Source organism: Pangasianodon hypophthalmus, chromosome 20 (genome assembly GCF_027358585.1).
Source record: "Pangasianodon hypophthalmus isolate fPanHyp1 chromosome 20, fPanHyp1.pri, whole genome shotgun sequence".
Classification (NCBI taxonomy): Eukaryota; Metazoa; Chordata; class Actinopteri; order Siluriformes; family Pangasiidae; genus Pangasianodon; species Pangasianodon hypophthalmus.
In genome coordinates, this window is record NC_069729.1 from 10,153,188 (window position 1) to 10,172,620 (window position 19,433).

Consider the following 19,433-nt stretch of genomic DNA (forward strand, 5'->3'; position numbering starts at 1 on the left):
TATTTATGATTAATTAATGATTTATTAAATCATAACTTGGTTACATGTTCAAATTGCTTCTGCACAAAGCTCAAAAAAGATGAACATTACTAAAAAAAAAAAAAAAAAAAAAACAACTATATTATAGAAATCTTTTGCTGTCTCTCACATTGAATCATTTATCTGTAACATCTGTAACAAAAGTTATCATCTGGCCAAAGAAAAGTAGCTTTTTCCTGCATCATAAAAACCATGTTTTGCTTTCTGTAGGTCATGCGCTTTGCATTTTGAAATCTCTGCCCTGAGAAGAATAGGAACATTAAAATCATGAAAATGAAGGACAAGCCACAACAGGCGTCTAATACCATAGTGTTACAGATAAAATTTTTGTGACTTCATTATACAGTAGTGTCATTTGTAAAACCAACACTGCAACATGTCTTTGCTGAATAAATTTTTTTTTTTTTTTTTTTTTTTTTTTTTTTTTTTAAAACCCAAATTGACCCAAACCACTAGCATATCATTAGGCAAGATACAGCGGAATGTTTTCTTGGTGAAAGAAGAACAAAAATGCTAACATGAACATGCCCTTACCCTAACAGCAATTTAAGCCCACACAACACAGCCTATTTTCTTGAAATGACTGCAGGTCAACACAGTTTCCACGAAAGAAAAACAGTTTTGTTTTCACTGCATCAAATAATTCTTTGAGCCCAATTGCACAACATTAACCAAACACAAATGGTCTTATTTGCCTGGTCTCTTTGGATGATTCAAACTACTCTGTGGGAAACAGTGCCACACAATTCACGCACATTCTCTGTAGTATTAGACAGTATTAGACAGAAAGGGTAAATAAATAGTCATAATTAAAACAAATTAAACCATATGTACCGCATTAGAAAATGCTACGAGTAATCAATACAGTATTATTTTGAATGGAACGGGCTTGGTAAGAACTTCCAAGGCTGTGCAGTCCACACTGCATGTGCATTCTGTGCAGCATAATGCTAGTAACATGATTCATTATCACTGGGCACACTGACAATTCTTTAAGAAACACAGCATCAATTCTACCAACTATCAGGATGTTGAAATGTCAGTTGTTCCAGATTTAGATCCTGATGCTACTTTGACACTGATCTGAGCTAGCAGAAACGAGGTTAAGTGTCCTGTAGTCAACCAGTAATGTATGTTCAGTGTTTCTGTTGTGCACTCTTACACCTGGCACAGCACTGGGTCTCTGGCACCACAAGGAATTCACAGGTGGCTGCCCGGACCTGGACAATAGGCTCAGAGCCAAAAGAAGGCTCACTCTTAAAGCCTCTGCACACAGAGTAACGCTCTAGGTCTTCCAGCAGGGTGGCAACCTGCGCCACTGAGGTGAGTCGGGCTGGGTGAGCATGATACAGCCAGTGTGTAGGCAGCAGAGGCTGTCCCTGAACACTGATGTGGTAACGAAAGCTTGGTTCAATCTGCACCGTTGTGTCCGCCATGGCTGAGAGCTTGGAACACTGAAGGAGCTGCAGGCGCGGGCCCTCAGCCAGCACAGCACACCACAGCACAGGCAGTGGAGCGTCACGCAGGGATGCCAAGAGCTCCAGCAGCTCCAGGTCCAGGCCATCGTCAGTAGCATTGTCGCCCCCCAGGCTAAAGATTTGTGTGATCTGTAAAAAAAAGTTTATTACTGGATAGGTAACACAAGGGTGAATCAAATAATTTTTTTTTAATTTTGCATTGTTTACTGCAAACAGGTGTCGCAAAAGTGATGTCTGCATAATCTCCATTTTGTTCAATGCAAGTGTGCCTGTGCTTAACGAGTGTTTGGAATCCTCTAGCAAAAGAAAAAAGTATCAATCATAACTTACGTTGCACTTTTAGGGTTTTCATTTGTCACCTCATTCAAACTAACACTGCTGCGTCTGCAAGAACTCTTGCCTTTGACATGATATAAAAATATGAGGAAGCACATGTACATATATACAATCACCATGGGGGAAGGGGGAATACATAAGCTGGTAAAAATGCCATTCGGCTGACAGTAAATAAAAGATGTTTTGGCACAAAAATATGGAGGTAATTATGTTGCACAGCTTGATAACTCAGCTTGATAATATGACAAAATCTGATTGGCTCTTCCAATTAGTTAAGACTTAGCAGTAGATTGATTTTTAACACAATGTACCCAGATGTAAATCCTAATTTAGTGCAGAAAGGCCTATTTGCACTGGTCATCCAAGTCCCACTGAAAGTTTGAAATATAGACAGAAATCCACATGCATACACCTACATACGGTCTGTGAGTTTTGTGCTCACCGTTGGCTCCATTTCATCCTCATCAGGCTCCTCTGCATGTTGTTCAGTTGCTGGGGGGCGTCGCCACTTCCTATCATTTACTCTAGTCCACTCATCGCAGAACAGATGCAAAAGATGATCCTCAGAAAGTGCCTGGCTTGTCTCAATTTCTGCATTCTATAGAAATAAAGATGATGCAGTTGCTTATTTTAAAGCAACAGGCCAGTTACACTGGGCAGACAGAGATAACAGCTATTAACCAAACAGCCTGAACAGCTCATTAGTCACAAATTCCCATGTCCAGTGATAACTGAAACATTCCAGATCCCTGATCACAGAAAGCAATCAGATTTACTTTCTAGACGAATTGACCTTGTAGAGATGGCTCAGCTGACAGCAATGATTCAGAAGCTGAGACCATGCAACACAGAGGCTCATGCCCTTAATCAGATCCCTCTTAACAGTCTAGTGATGGGTCATGCTCCCTGTTCAGAGGAATTTGACAGAGTCTGTCTATGGCCACTTCCAGGAGAGTCTTTCTAGCTGATAATGACATCAATGATAGTTGAACCACCATGTTCAACTACGACTTCAGCAACATCTGTACGTGAGTCAGAGTTTGTCTCTAAACTGACAGACACGTTGGGAAATTGCAAGTTCAAATCCCGAGGATGCCAATGCCATCCATGGCTGGGAGCAAAGGGAGCAAATTGGCTATGCTCTCTTGGTGGGAGTCATACTCTCTCTCCCCTGTCAATCACAGCAACACTAGCCAATCGTGAGTATCTGTGAGCTCATGTATGCAAATAAGCTTTGCTGTGATTGTGTTACACACCTCTGTGACATAGCATTAACAGCATTTCTAAAAGATGTGGTTGGCTGGCTTAAAATGTGTCAAAGGAAGCATGTTAGCCTTCACTTCCCCGGATGGTAACAGTTATATCGTTGGGGAGAACTGTCTGGTGGGTGGGAACCAAACAAACTTTAAAAAAAAACCCAAAAAAAAAAAAACAGTGGGACATAGGCCACAGTGCAAGGATTTCACAGAGAGCTATAAAGAAAGACTTGAACAGACAGCAATACAGAGCCAAAATTCAAAGGCACACATCTGAGCCATGTGGTGTGCACTCTAGCTATTATGTTGGATAACAGGCAATTTGAGCTGGGTCAAATTGCCTGTCGTTGATGCCTTTATCGCATCACTGGTGGTCTCATCAAACGAAGCACTACATCCAGATGCAGTGTCCAGTGCCTAAGCACTGAATACAGATGCCCTGGTGATGTTCTAGCAACAATATAATATTGCATTGTATGTGGCATGCACTGGTAATAGATCAGCTGTTTTACTGATAGCTTTGGAATAACTGATTCAATCTGCAGAAGCTAATCCCTCTCTCTGGGGGAGCTGATTGATCTCATTCCTAGCATCAACCGCCCTAGGATGGGATAAGGAGCCAATCTGGATTACTAAAAGGCCCCAGTTGTGGTTACCGCCACCCACTCTTCCAGGCTTGAACAAATCAACCCTGTGAAATCTGCCCTGTGTGTCAGGGTTTAGCAGCAACTCTGAATCTGGACACTTTCAGTTCACTGCAACCTGGATCCATGTTCCAACAGAAGGGAGCTTGATGCCAAAATGCTGCTGTACCAAGAGAGAACTCAGGTAATATGATAAGATGATAAGTCGCTCTAGATAATAAATTGCAAAGAGCAATAAATGAACATCTGCTGAAGGGAGAGGAGTGCTGGAGCTCTCTGATGATGCTCATCTTCTAGCTCGGGTCATGAAAGCAAGCACTCTTACATAAACTAGCCTATCACCATAGGCTATTCACTGTACTATTAATATTCACCATAAGAATTCATGAAATTGTTTTAGCTATGAGAGGACCGAAGATCAATTCTTCTAATGACATGTAGGCTATATCGAGCATTTGGTTCTCCTATCAAGCTACATTAGCACAATCTACTTGTGAAGTAATGTCATCTTTGCTCATTAGGTAAAAAAAGTTAGGTAATTTTATCATTTATATTGAACTAATGAAGTAAGGCAATAACCATTAATAAACAGCATTCCTCATCAGCCTACCTCAGTAATGGTAACTTTAATTACCACCGGACACTGTAGATTCTGGGGATGTGGCATTCTACATGAGCGGGAACACATACATGAGACAAGTTCAAGGAGTAAAAAATATTGTTCCAATTTTTATGTACTTCACCTACTGCTAGAGCAGTAACTAATCTTGGTTAGGGTTGTTCCGGTTTCTCAGATTCACAGTGATCACAAGATCAGAAGGTTCAAAAAGTAATCGCTGACTTTTTGAACTGCATCTCTGTGTATCGGCGTCTTCCTGTTAAGTTTACCATACACAGCTATCATACACGCAGAAAAACATGCCATTGCTGACCACAACTAAACCAAACAATGTTCTATTTTTGGCTAAGCAGCACTGAACACTGACATGCTTTTCCTCAAAGCCACTTTCTGTTTCAGGTTATGATCTGATGAATACTCATGAGGCATGAGGTGATACACTGCAGCCACAACGCTAGACATATCCCTATACAGACTTCACAATATTAACAAGAAATGATATTAACACACATAAAATATAAAATTTCAGTACATTTATTTTGTAATAACATATTGCAGTGGTACAACTGTTATCATTACAAACTGTAAGACTGCAATATCAATGCATTGCATTATAAGAAAAGTAGATCAGGATTTATAATATGGCATAATTTCCTCCAATAATTATCATGTTTTTTAGAACTTTTTCAGTATCATAAGGGCATTTTATGGCAACATTATTAATATGGAAAGATTTTTTGAGATAGATTGTGCCTTAAATGATTAAATAACAAATTCTAGTCATTACTGCTCCTACTGCTGTCTGACATCCATCTTAAATGCATGAGCATGTCACACTTACCTATTTAACTGTAGAGATGAGAAAAATAATTGTGATTTATATATTTCCTCATCCTCACGAAATTTGTTTCTGGTTATGCCACTGGCAGCACAACACACAACGTGCTTCTGTATTGTTTTATGCAAGTATAAGTTACACTCACCATCCAATTTAATAGGAACAATTGTACTCCTGCTCATTTATGCAGTTATCCAATCAGCCAATCACATGTCAGCTGCACAATGCATAAAACCATGCAGATACTGGTCAAGAGCTTCAGTTAATGCTCACATCAAACATCAAAATGGGGAAAGATGTGATCTCTGTCGACTTTAACCCTGGCATGATTGTTCATGCCAGATGGGCTGGTTTGAGTATTTAAGAAATTGCTGATCTCCTGGGATTTTCACACCCAACAGTGTTTACACTAATAGTCTAGAGTTTACACAGAATGGTCTGAAAAACAAAAAACACTAAGTGAGCGACAGTTTTGTGGGTGGAAACATCTTGTTGATAAGAGAGGTCAGAGGAAAACGACCAGATAGGAATGGAAACACCTTGTTCAGGGGAGAATGTCCAGACTGGTCTGAGCTGACAGGAAGTCTATAATAACTCAATTAAGCAGTCTTTACAACCATGGTGCGCAGAAAGGCATCTCAGAATGCACAACACATCAAACCTTGAGGTGGATGGGCTACAACAGCAGAAGACTACATCAGGTTCCACACCTGTCAGCCAAGAACAAGAATCTGAGGCGGTCGTGAGCACAGACTCACCAAAACGGGACAGTTGAAGACTGGAAAAAGACCAGGTGATTTCTTTTTCTTCTAATCTTCAACTGCCCAGTTTAGGTGAGCCTGTGCCCATGGCAGCCTCAGTTTCCTGTTCTTAGCTAACAGGCATGGAACCTAATGTGGTCTTCTGCGGCTTTGGCCCAAACACCTCAAGGTTCAATGTTTAGTGCATGCTGAGATGCTTTTCTGCTCACCGTGGTTGTAAAGAGTGACTATTTCAGTTACTATATTCTTCCTGGCAGCTCTAAACAAACTGGCCATTTCCCCCTGACCACTCTCATCAACAAGGCTTTTCTGCCCACAGAACTGTTGCTTACTCAATGTTTTTTGTTTTTCCACACAATTCTGTGTACACTCTAGAGTTTTGAGAAAATCCCAGCAGTTTATGGCATACTCAAACCGGTACATCTGGCACCAACAACCATGCCACAATCAAAATCACAGAGATCACACTTTTTCTTTATTCTGATGTTTGATGTGAACATTAACTGAAGCCCTTGATCTGTATCTGCAGGATTTTTTGCACTGCTGCCACATGATTGGCTGATTAGGTAACTGCATGAATGTGCTAGTGTACAGTGTTTCCTAATAAAGTGAACAGCGAATGTACATAGAAGGATATGCAAACAGACTTGAAAACAAAGATTTCATTATAAATATTTCCTTTAATTTGCACCTCCACCTTGTGTGTTGTTTAAACAGTTGCTTTAATAACATGATATTTTTACACTAGCTTATTATACTGTGGAAATTCTTGTAACATCCTTAATCTAATGCACCTTTAATGGAAAAATATGAAACTGTTTGACAGTATTGCTAAAGGAAAGCTGTTCTTCATGCTAACCGGTCAGAAGACACAAAACAAATTGATCCTCTAAAAGCATTTTTTTGAATGACTACAAAAAAGTTGACACTATTATTTTTAAAGTACAATCTGTAGCTAAAGGTTATATGAAATCTGATAGCTTCTCTACAACTTAAGACATGTAACTTAAGCACAATAAGTTAAGAGATTCACTGAAAGTAAAATTGAGCATGTGCAAGTTTCAGTAAGCTCATTAAAAGCTCAGTAAGCTCATTTTAAGGACATTAAAAGAAACTCATTTTGTAACATGAGCACAGACTATGAGCTGAATTCATAGCCTTATAGTCTGTATGTGCGACTCTAGCAGCACCAACTCGGTTGATCATTGTATTTTGTTAACAGAGGACACTGTACTTTCCCCTCTTTCTGGTAAAGAGCTACATTTATCTGTATGATTGAGAGCACATGAAGCGTGATTAGCAAAATCTGCATCAAGTTACACAGTCTTTTATTAACGAAAATAAATGCACATGGAAATGCCAGGTGTGAATCTGAGACTGGAGAAAATGTTTGGTTGCTGCTCATTGGGAACATAAGAATAGACCTGACATGCATAAAATGATGCAAAAAGAACATGTAGTGAATTACAAGAAATCCACACTGCTCAGTGGACTCTCCTCACATACCTGTCCATTGTAATCTGAGATGCAATGCTTGTCTCTCTCCACATAGTGCACACCAACAACAGAACCTTTTTCTATTCTTTCTTTCTCGCATTCATTGTCAGAGAACTCGAAGTCCCACTTTTCTCTGTTCCGTCGCAGGACTTTATGGGTGTAGGCATAATGTGGTCTTGGTCTGCCAGGTGTAGTCCAGCCCTGAGGAATGTGGATTGTAGAATCAGCAAAAAATAAGAGCATCCCTGAAAAAGGATCAAAGTATCTACCATCTAGAAAAAAAAATCAATAATGAAGCACATTAAATAGAGCAACTTACAGCATTACAAAAACACATAAAATTTGCGGGAAAAAAAAGGTATTAAATTTCCTGAATGAGATGGTTTACACACTTGCTGAGGGAAAAGCCCTACCTTAGCTTCTCTTTGACACTGACGCTGACGGCACTTCTGTCTTTTTTTATTGCTTCCACCAAATTTGGGTTTATCTATGCAGTAATCACAGGTTCCACAGTCTGCTTTGGCCACACAGCCTTTACATCGTCCACACGAGCGTCGAAATCTCCTCAGCAATCCCTGCAGAGGACACACGTACAGATGCAATGTCCTAAGAAGTTTACAAGTCTGCTTCAGAATTGAGCAGTATAGATCTGTTTTTTTAAATCTGCAAAAGCAGACACTGGGCACACTGACCTCTTTCTGCTGCAATATATATATATATATATATATATATATATATATATATATATATATATATATATATATATATAATTTTTTTTTTACCAAATTACAATATAAATAATCAAAATGTTATAAATTATATGTGGTGTTTTCTATTTAATCAATGAAAGAAAAACAAACCGATTTATGTCCGGGCAACTCACTTAAGGCTACAACCAATGATCATACAAATAAAATTTGCCTGAATAAAAATTAAATTAACTTGAATGAAAAATAGCACAGGAGTGTACAAAAGAAATTTGCTTTTGGTAGCAGTTAAAGTTTGCTTGTGAATAAAATATGGACTGGTATCTGTTAAATCTGATAATCCTGTGTTTGCAACTTTTTGCTCACTCCCAATCCAATCCCAATTCAAAACACATTTTATAAAACTATAAATCTATGTACATAGCTTTGTTTTTGTAGCTTTCATTTGTTGGAAAACAACCGGTCAGAATAATATTAGGTAATTCTATAAACCCTCTAACTATGTTGTTTTTATAAATAAATTAATTAATTAATAAGGGCCAAGGCAATTTTTAATGTTTAACATTTTGTGTGTTAAAAATGTATTAACTCTATACACCTCTAATTATTTTATACTACATAGATTGTGCTTGGTGAAACGTGACTTCAGCTATTTTTTGTTCATTCTGATTGTCTTCAGCAGTCATGAGGCAAGGCCATGGTTTAAATGATGCAGGGGAGAGAAGGTGAATAATGACTGGTAGATCTAGCTCTTACTTTTGGTGTCAATATCACACTCGAGAGCTAAGCTGTATCTCATCAGTCTTATCTGTTTTGAAATTTCAGATGAGCATGAATTCTGACACTAGATCCGGCCTGTGTCAGAAAAACAATAATTAGAATAATTGTCCCTTGGCACAATGAATAATTGTATGTCCTCAAGCAAATCTCCCAAGAGTGTGAGTTAAGATGGAGGAAAACTAACCTGAAGGTCTTCAGAAAAGCATTCAATAAAGTATCAATAACTACAATCATGCCCTTCTCTCAACCAGTTACTGTTCAAACTTGAAGGAAAGCAATAGGAACAGGTTCTTATTTAATGCTAGTTTACATCAGTTTGGGATTAATAGGATAAAATAGTTTTTCAGGGCTTAAAAAAACATACAGTAAAATATCCCACAAGGTTCTATTTTAGGTTTCTTATGTCACAGGGCAGTGTAAGACACGTGGTGGAAAGCACCATCTGCCCTCTTCTGCGTACATGAGCTCACAGATTGGTCAGCGTCACTCTGATTGACAACGGCTCTCTTGAACTCCCAGCCACAGATGGATAACAACTGGTGAAACGGCAAATGCTTTTCACTCAGGAGCCGATATTCAGCTAAGAAAAATGAAGAATGTGTACAAGACTGTTTTTAAATAACTAATGTTTTATAAATTTTCTTTGGCCAAAGTGTCTTTTTGTTTTCAAGAATTAAAATACTACATCTGGTATTGGTATCAAAGTTAAAATCTTGGTATTGTAACAACCCTAACTGTATACTACTCAGGAAATACCATTTTGTAACATGGATCATGATGCATCCTTCTCCACCATATAGATTACTCTGATGGCTGTGAGGCAAGTAATACACGATCAATGGCAATTCAGGGCATAGTTACTAAGCAAATAAGGAAAACTTCTGTCCATCAACAAATGCTTGTCAATTACTATCATGTTAACTTGGTTAGCTTTATACCACTAGTCATTTTTTGCTTTAATTGTGATCGTGTGCTTAGTTCTGTGTTTGTCAATTACCCATGTGATCACTGATGACACAGTCTTTCTTTGTTCAGCAACATCAGAGCTTTCGAGGGTGATGACGCAGGACATTTCTGATCTACTGTGTGATGTGTGTGTTTGAAAGTCTTCCACCAATCTCACCCCGAACGTTTTAATGAAAAATCCTATGTGCTGTAGCTTAAAAAAATGTATTCTCATACTGGCCCCCATAAATAGACAACTAGTCTGTCTGATGAGCATGCCCAAGTAAGTTTGAAAGAACCACACATCATAGAAAGTACACACTAACCTTTCCCTGTTGAGCATAAATCTTACCTCACTGTCGTTTTCTTCATAAAATGGTGACTGATCATCTGAGTCACTGTACTGTGGAACAAAAGTTGATTATAGAACAAATTATGCGTATATTTCTTTTGTTTATAATCAAAGTAAAGAACTGTCAATAATTAATGTCAATATCACCTGTGATTCCTTAAAGTCTGGCAGTGATGGCTGAAAAAGAATTGTAAAAGACAACTTCAGTGATCTTCATACTATTATGTACAATGTACAAAAGGTATACATCTTTTTCCTAAAGTCTAAATCTGTAGCAGAAGCCAGTTTCGTATTTCCAGCTGTAGCACTGTTTGTATATTCAGTCTTCATCAGCTAGGGAATTGTGTTTTTTTTAAACAGAAAATAATGCAATACAGCGATCAGAGGTTTTACAAATTTTAGAATTTGAGAGACGACCATTTAGCAAACTCCATTCCTCAGCTTGGTAGAAGATATTAGGTTATGGCTTTAATTTAACTAACATGGGAGAATAGTATTCACTACACTATATAGGCAATTTTTTCTTTCAGTGAATACTATACAAATACCTGATTTCATACTTGCTCAGATGATTATGCATTTTAATTCTACAGCCCAAAGTGCTTTTGATTAACAGAATTTCCAGGCATCAGTATTCTGTATACTTGACTCTGATCTGCTAATGCAAAAGGTTAACTAAAAAACTTCAATTACTAATCATCTATGAAATAAAAGGGTGCTATTGTTGTTTAATACATTTTTAGAGACCATAAACTGAATACCATGATGTAAATGGTATTGAATACCATGGTGTGGAGGAAAACTATTAGCCATGGCTACATAAGCATCAATTCTGCCTACAAGTTCACAAGTTTACAACTTCAAATTTGAAAAAAATGTATTAACTTAGCGCACTCGATGAGCTATATTCAGAGTTGAATCGTACTACTGCACTAGTGCAGGATGTACTAAAGTGTCATGGCCAGTGCCTGTTGGCTTTTTAAGAAACTCATCAATAGAAGGAGGACAAATCTAGAGAGGAAAGGTTTGCTTACCTTGGAGACTGTGTTAATAGTTTCTATTCTGTCTGGTCTCTGTAGAAAACAATAACTTTTAAGTTTCACACAGCGACTTTCCACAAACTATTTTTAAATATTCAAAATCAATAGTGCTGCAATTATCAGTTATCAGTTTATTACTAAAAAATTACAAATACTCGTTCAAAAAAAAAAACTTATTCAGCTTTCATATTAATAAAAACTTGAAGTCAAGGCACTAACAGTACAGGACAGTATTAGAACGTCATACATACATGGACTACTGAACCACACTGTGCCAGAGGAAGCACATCATCCGCTCTCCTCTGGAAAAGAAAGAGAGGAGAAGGTGAAAGAGAAGACCAACAAAAAATACAAACTAAAAGACAATAATCAAATCTTTTCCTCTGTTCTTTCAGCAATCCTCATCACCTTGAGGGATGGACACAAGCACTTCCGCTTACGGCACCTAATAGGTCTTCGGTACTGAGGGTTCTGTTTTCCATTCCTGCAGCTGGCACAAACTCCACAGTCCTCAGTGAGCTGACATGCTCGACAAAACCCACAGGGAAGCCACTGAGAACAGAGTCAAAGTTTACATCTGCATCTTAAAAAATACTTCTAACAATTAGTATGCCAAGCACTTAGCATTACTTACTTTTCTAAATGTAATGTTGCGGTTATCTTTAGCTACACAAAGGGAGTGGGAGAAAAACAAAATGAATCCTAAACGTTAAAAAAATGTATCTTAAACAATCACAAAGGCTAGAGATACACTACTTTTTATAACAACTTTCACTTTTTTGTGCTAAGGTGTACTAACATATGGAAGTATTTTACAAATTCATTATTAAGCACTTTTCTGGATAAAAATGCTGTCATGTAAATAACCACTTGTTGCACTTTTATAATTAACAACAAACATTTAGTTACTTACAGGCATTGCATGCTTTACTGCATTTTTCACACATAGTCTGTCCCTCTACACTTGTAAACGAGTTCCTACATCTTACACAGATGCTGAGACAAAAGAATGCAAAGAGAGAATCAAAGGTTTTGCACTGTTTTTTTCCCCCCAATATTCCCAATTTAAAAACACAAACCACATATATGCTAGGGGTGTAAACCTCAGGCTTCCACACGATACAATATCATTTCGATTCATAAGGTAACAATTTGAAATTTGATTATACCACTGAATCCCCAATGACACAATTTGATTTTGTAGCCTCCAAACGATATGTGAACAACTTTGTTCAGAATCTAGGGTAGGCCTACTCTTAACTTGAAAATGATGATGACATAGAGCAAAACTATTTTAAAATCATCAGAGTTAGGGGCAAATCAACTTGTCTAAAAAATGAATTATTTTTACACGCACACATACGTTGTTTGTCCTTTTTTGATAATAATCAATTTATGACTGATGCATCAATTCATTTCAGTCATTGCCCTTTAAGTAGTCTGATCGTTACACTAAATTACACCAAACAACATAAGAAAACAAATACATGCATATGATCTGGAGGAAGCATACCCAAGACAGGAGTTAGACGGAATACAGGTAGGTCCATCCTCCAGGTTAGCAGGCACTTTTAAAGTCTGTAAAAGAAAGCCTGCATTAGAAGGGACATTCTGCCTTGTCGGAGCTGCTGGTTGGATTATGAGAGCCTGATTGGGGTTCTCATTAGATGTGCCAAGACTGGGAACACTGGGAACATCCTTTTGAGTTGAGGAAGGACTTAGCCTCTGCTGAGCAAAGTGACTGAGGCTATATGGAGGGCCTGGACTGTAGGTCCTGTCATAAGCCTCTGCTGCCTCATTGTGAAAACTGGACTCTGAGGAGAAACCACAGTCAGGTGGGGAAGAGTGGTCCATCTTCCTCTTCTACATGGTAAATATAAAAACAGGAGCAAGTAGTATTATTTTCAAATTAAAATCCAAGTGTCAAAACATTTGTACTACTTTAATGCATTACAAATATACTAATTCGATCAATCCACTATTCAAGTATTAATAGTTTCTTTAAAAGTTTCATTAATTTATTTCACAGATTATAATTAGAAATATCAAAGATGGATTTTCTGGGTTGATATTTTAAATATTACTTGGAGTCAAGTCAAATTTAAATTAATATGTGCTATTTTTTAATCTTTTCACTATCCTGACACGCTGCTGTCATGAAGTTCAACAATAAAAATGGACAGATTTTCCTGTCCATCTAACTCTGCTAAACAAACTAAAGTTGTGTCTCAAATCAGACACTAATGTTCTATTCTAGACTGTTAATGACTACTAACACTAACTGGTTTTCTTATTATAATTAGTGTTTGAATAAAAAAAAACCCCTTCATGTAGCCTTCAAACCTACCGAAGTGTCTGCTTTGTGTACCAGTCCTCTGGATTTTCTAGCTTAATCGGGCCATATCACACCACCCAGTTGTGGATTATTTTCCTTTAACAACACAACACTTCCCACTAGACTTTTAATCACTGCAAGGAATATATTTCTTTGGTCTTTAGCCACTTACGTTACACATATGTATGTTACTAGCATAATAAAATGGTCAAATATTAGAGTACTCCTAAATTGTAAATTTGGAATTTAAAAAAATGTAGAGGGGTGAAGGCTTGGGGTCGCAGAAAATTTTTAATGGTCATCTGGGATCGTTTACCCAAAGTTTGGGAACTCCTGCCCTAATGTGTACTCTTACATTCTAGGACCTGCCTGTACATTAAATTTCATATACATTTACACTGAAAAAAATTTAAATGCAGTAGAAATGAAAACATAACATGTCCATTAACATAGAACAAACAGGTCTGATTACATATTAGCAGCAATAGAGAGTTTTGGATTTAACACTTTATAGTTTTTAGTTTTATGAATTCTCACAATCAGATTTTTAACACGATTTTTTTGCTAGGTACTTTGCTCCTAGCAAACACACACTCACACACACACATTTACATACAGTATATTGATATTTAAACCCAGCTAGCAGCACTAATGTATTGATAACTAGATAAGAATTAGGAATATTGAGGAATATTTGCAGTAGGAGTATGCAATATGGGTATCAGTACTAGGGCACGGACAGGTAAAAACAGCAACAATGCACAAAAAAACAAACAAAAAAGATTCTGTTTAAATGCTAAGATAAAATGCTATATAATAAAATATCAAATGCTTTCATGCCAGAAAGCTTCTTTAACTAAATTTGGTGTGCTAAATAAAAAATTTATGCTGGATTTATGAAAGTTTTGTGAACGTTGATTTTCTTCGTATTCACGTGTGTATGTATACGGCACAATTTCTTTTGTCATAATTGAAGTATTACTTTTATTTGTCTTAATTTATGGGTTTGTGTTGGTTCACTTTCTTCATTTTTCAAATTCTTTAATTAATGCCAATAATATAAAACAAAGTGTTCTCGATGCTTTTCTTAGTCTAGTGACCTAGTGAACTAGCATGAGGATGTATTTTGAAAGAGACTCCAAAGCACTTCTGCAAGTTGCTCTGGAAAAAAATCGTCTGTTAAATGCTATAAATGTAATAAAAATAAGCAATTTAAATTCAGCAGTAGATTCCATATATAAAAGTGCAGTAATCCATGCAAGTTACATGATTTCAAGTCAATCAAGTAAAGGTTTACATTAGTCTTTAGTCTTCTCTTCTTCAGTCTTGTAAATTTACACACACTCAGGAGCAGGACCAGATATGAAGGTTTTTCAGAATTTATGGGATTTTCACGAATACCAAATTTCTTGTGTAAATGCTCATACTAACAATTTACACACAAATCCATTCATATCCAGCTTGATTAATGAGGCCCACTGTTAACAATAATGTGAATGAAGTTTTTTTTCCATATAATACATTAGAGTATGCACATTACTGCAAATCAGTTATATATTTTGGAAAAAAGCCATTTTGTTTAGCAAGTTGAACGTTAGCAGACTGGCTGTAAGATACATTTTAATTAGTTGGATGCTTCCATATTTTTAAGCCTGTTTTGGATTAAAATATATCTTCAGATTCAGTTTCCTCACCTTTATCCCTCTTTTCAGAGGTTCACCATCAAGAAATATCCCTGTTTTGAAGTCAAAGTTGGTCAGGTCCACAGTATTCCCAATGGATTTGAGCAGTTCGATCTTACTTCTTACTCTTTCACCTTTAGGGCTTCAAAGGGACATTACTGGTTAACAGTAACACATCGATTTATAAAGGTAAACAGTGAAGAACACAGGATGGTTACTGGCAAATAAAATTGTCAAACATACCTTAAGTAGTAGACATCTCTCTGTCCCACACTCACACCAGAACGGCGCAGAACCACTTTGCGTTTCCAGCCCTCTCCCAGAACAGGACAATCCTCCCAGCCATCATCGGAGCCGAACCGCCACTTCCTTTTCCTCTTCCTTTAAAAGAATGGGCCTATATATTTATTTGCCATAAGCTAAACAGCTAACACAGCAATAATTCCACTTTACATTCATAATTTTTCTGTAATAGACAGCAAATTCATCTTAAACCGATATGAACATACCCCACAGCACCACCACCTCCTCTTCCTCGGTAGTTTCTCTCACTCCCAGCTACACTGCCGCTTCTCTCACTCTCTCCAGCGAGACTTTCCATCTCAGCGTCCCTGACCCCATCTATATCCCAGCTCTGTGCATCGTCGTCGTCATCCCAGTCCTCCTCCAGAGGTTCAAACCAGTCCACGGAAGGATCATCCAGGTTTTTTACTTGCTCATTTCCGGCTTGTCCAACATTGGTGTCAGTAATGTCTCTGGTCTCTGTGCTGCTGAACAGCGGCTTGTCTTCCTCTCCTACTTTTTCCATCACTGAACAGTAGTTTTAGAAGCTGGTCTATCCCACAAAAGGCTTAACGAGAACAATTCAACCTTTATAAACTTACAGTTCTCTCTTCAGATACCTAAAAAAAATCTCGCTTTTATAATATTAGCAACCGCTAAAGGTTAGGTGTATGAAGTTAACCAAGTTACGTTAAGCCAAACAGAATTTGATTTCTGGACTGGACTGCATTCTATTCCTCTGCTCCTGCTGCGAACATGTTTTACGACTTGAACAAGAAACCTTAAGTGAATGCTTCAAGTAAGTAGCTGGCTAACTACCTAGGCAATTTTATGCAGATAGCTGGATCGTTTCGTTGACGGAGTGTTCAGTTAAACAACGTAGCTAACACTTACCATTTTCAGTTACACTATGTAGAACAGCCGTGTAATCTTACCTCACAGTTTACCTGTGACGGGTTTCTAAACGAGTTGGTTAGAACACGCTGTTCATTGTGCCATGCTCAGGTTAACAGCTTATTGACCGAAGCGTCGCTTTAGCATTAGCATTAGCTAGCCAATTGTCCGAAGGTGAGCCTGGAGATGGTTACAGGAACTAAGTGAAAAGTTATAGTCGTATAATAAATAGGTAACTACATTTAAAACATTAGATTACATTATGTTATAGTTCACGCATTTCACCAGCACATCCGGTAATAATTCAAAAAGACCGGAAGCGGAAATGTTTTTTGTTTGAACTCCAGGTGCCCAGTTTCTTCAACCCGCCCTCGTCGACTTGCTACTGCGGTTTTTTTTTTGTTTTGTTTTGTTTGTTTGTTTGTTTTTTCAGTTCGAAAATTAGAACACACAGCAGCAAAATAAAAACATACACAGATCAGCCATAACATTAAAACCACTGACAGGTGAAGTGAATAACACTGATTATCTCGTTACCAGGGGCGGCACTAGGGCTGGGCTACCAGGGCGTAAGCCCCGAATGTTTTTAGTATCTTGGCTTGTACTCATCACTGAGTTTTCATGCGCAGTAGAATACAGTAATATACATTAGAACCGCACATCTGCTCTCTGCGCATCAAACAATGGCTAGGTTTACAGGCACATCAATATTCCGATATAAATGAATCATGTAAACGCCGCAATCCGATTGCCCGATTCAGATTAAGACAGTATTACGATTCTCACCACTGGAGTTTTTGTTCCATGTAAAAACCTTATTCAGAAAATTCACTGAAAGGAGATATATACATGTGCTCAGTCAGCAAGGAATTGTGGGTGCTAACAGATTCTTAGCGAAACAGATGATTACCCAACCCTCTCTGTTTCAAGGAGGTGCTGTCGGGCATTTTTGATGGTGAGAAGTGTTAGTCCTAATTAAATTAGTAAGAAAAAGTAGTAGTAAAACCAAAAACTGAGCATAATGTATAACCAACGGCAGCATCTTGAATGTCCCAGGAAATAACAGTGGGAAAGTAAAGGCACATGTGTAGATCGGCATACTTACAACAACCATGGACAGGAATATTCCAGTGCCTTACGCATATAAATACCATATTCGGAATATGTCTGCAGCCTGACTATAGACCTTAAACAGAATTTGATGTGCATGTAAACATAGTCAGTGGCTACGTTTACATGCACACCAGTATTCCGATATTAATCAGAATTTGGCAATATTCTAATTAGTATTGGGCCATGTAAATTCCACAATCCGAATGGCCGATTCAGATTAAGACAATATTCTGATTCCCCAAATTTTGATTCCCACCCCTGGAAATTTGTTGCGGTTTGACTAATCAAATTGAATTTGATAACTTTTTGTCAGCATGGTCTGAAGATGATGTGATTTGATTTTGAAACCGAAATTGAAACCATAGTATGCAATCGACTCGGCACGAGCCAAGGAATCAGAGGAAAAACGAATTTTGGTTTTTTTTTTGTATGGTTCAAAAGTTATCAGCATAGCTTTTTTTTTGTACAGTTCAAAAGTTAGTAGGATAAACACGAGTGAAACTTTGACCTGTTGGTGGCACTAGTGGTCTTGAAATAGTGACTCCAAATTTGCTAAGGTAACATTTTCCAGACTGTGCTCTATCTGTATGCCAGAATTCAGAACTTTCTGATGTACGGTTCTGTGGGCTGCCATAGACTCAAGAGTGGAAGAAGAAGAAGCAGAATAATAAATATAGCTGCAAGCAGCAAATAAGGGGTCTAAAAAGCAGAAATATGCATGTTTCAAATCTTGTGAGCACTAGGTGGCCTTGTTCCGAAACTCTGCAGGTACCCTCAAGTCATGATAGCCATGACATATACTAAGTTTGGTCTGAAAACACTAAAGTGTTAGGTGTAGCCTCATGTCCATTTTGGCGTGTTTGCTATCAAATTCGTTTGCACGTTACTCGAGAACGGTTTGACTAATCAACTTGACTTCCATAATTTTTTGTCAGCATGGTCTGATTTGATTGTCAAATCAGACGAACGGTCTAGGAGGATTTTGAAAAAGTAGGTTTTTAAAGCATTTCAAAATGGCGGACAGCAAGTTCAGCCGACCATGGCTGAAAGTGTTACTGTTACAGAAAGTGTTACTGTTGAATTCGTTTGCACGTTATTCGAGAACGGTTTGACTAATCAACTTGAACTTTTTTCCCCATGGTCTGATGATGATGTGATTCTATTTTGGTGAAAATCGGACGAAGGTCTAGGAGTTGTTTCGAAAAAGTAGGTTTTTTTTTGGAAAATTCAAAATGGCAGAAAATCTTATCATCAGAAATTGAAACCATTGTGTGCTATCGACTTGGCATGAGAAAAAAAAATTTGTTTCTAGCCCTTACGGTTCAAAACTTATTAGCATAAACATGAGTGAAAATGTGGCCTCTTTGTGGCACTAGAGGGCTTAAAATAGCTACTCCAAATTTGCTATGGTAACTTTTCAGACTGTCCTCTATCTTTGTGCCAAATTTCATAACTTTCTGATGTACGGTTCTATAGGCTGCCATAGACTCAAGAGTGGAAGAAGAAGAAGCAGAATAATAAGAAGAAGAAAGCTGACAATTACAATAGGTGCCTATGCACCAGCGGTGCTTGGCCCCTAATAATAAGAAAGTTGACAAGTACAATAGATGCCTATGCCATTAGACTTGGTGAGCCACACATTCACAGACATGCTACAATGCCTAAGCAATCACAGGAAAGCAGAGCCATAACTTTAGGCAAAGGGTTTCAAGAGTGATTTGTAGTTTCATTCATGATGTGTATGACCACGGACAGTGGTGGAATTCTCTGACTGTAGGAGGAAAGGTCTAGAGGAACAAATTGGCAGGCAAGGTGGCATTGCTGCAGCATTGGTT

The 19,433-nt window shown here is 37.8% G+C and overlaps 1 protein-coding gene across 3 annotated transcripts; it reads right to left on the reverse strand.

Annotated features, from left to right (window-relative positions):
• Positions 1–429: 429 nt before the first annotated feature.
• On the reverse strand, positions 430–17,691 carry mbd1b (methyl-CpG binding domain protein 1b). 3 transcript variants are annotated; one of them, XM_026935411.3, is made up of 16 exons: positions 16,527–17,691; positions 15,819–16,159; positions 15,553–15,690; positions 15,322–15,451; positions 12,806–13,155; positions 12,206–12,288; positions 11,927–11,958; positions 11,701–11,844; positions 11,544–11,594; positions 11,287–11,325; positions 10,400–10,429; positions 10,253–10,303; positions 7,882–8,043; positions 7,478–7,669; positions 2,296–2,451; positions 430–1,646 (listed from the first exon to the last, which is right to left on the reverse strand). In XM_026935411.3, the coding sequence occupies exons 2-16, from the start codon at positions 16,115–16,117 to the stop codon at positions 1,176–1,178; spliced, it is 2,328 nt and encodes a 775-aa protein (XP_026791212.1). In that variant the 5' UTR covers positions 16,118–16,159; positions 16,527–17,691; the 3' UTR covers positions 430–1,175. The 3 variants fall into 3 exon arrangements, with proteins under 3 accessions (XP_026791212.1, XP_026791213.1, XP_053082909.1); XM_026935412.3 differs by having other exon boundaries at positions 12,806–12,870; positions 15,819–17,689; XM_053226934.1 differs by lacking the exon at positions 430–1,646 and adding an exon at positions 4,364–4,421 and having other exon boundaries at positions 2,317–2,451; positions 15,819–17,691.
• Positions 17,692–19,433: the final 1,742 nt, after the last annotated feature.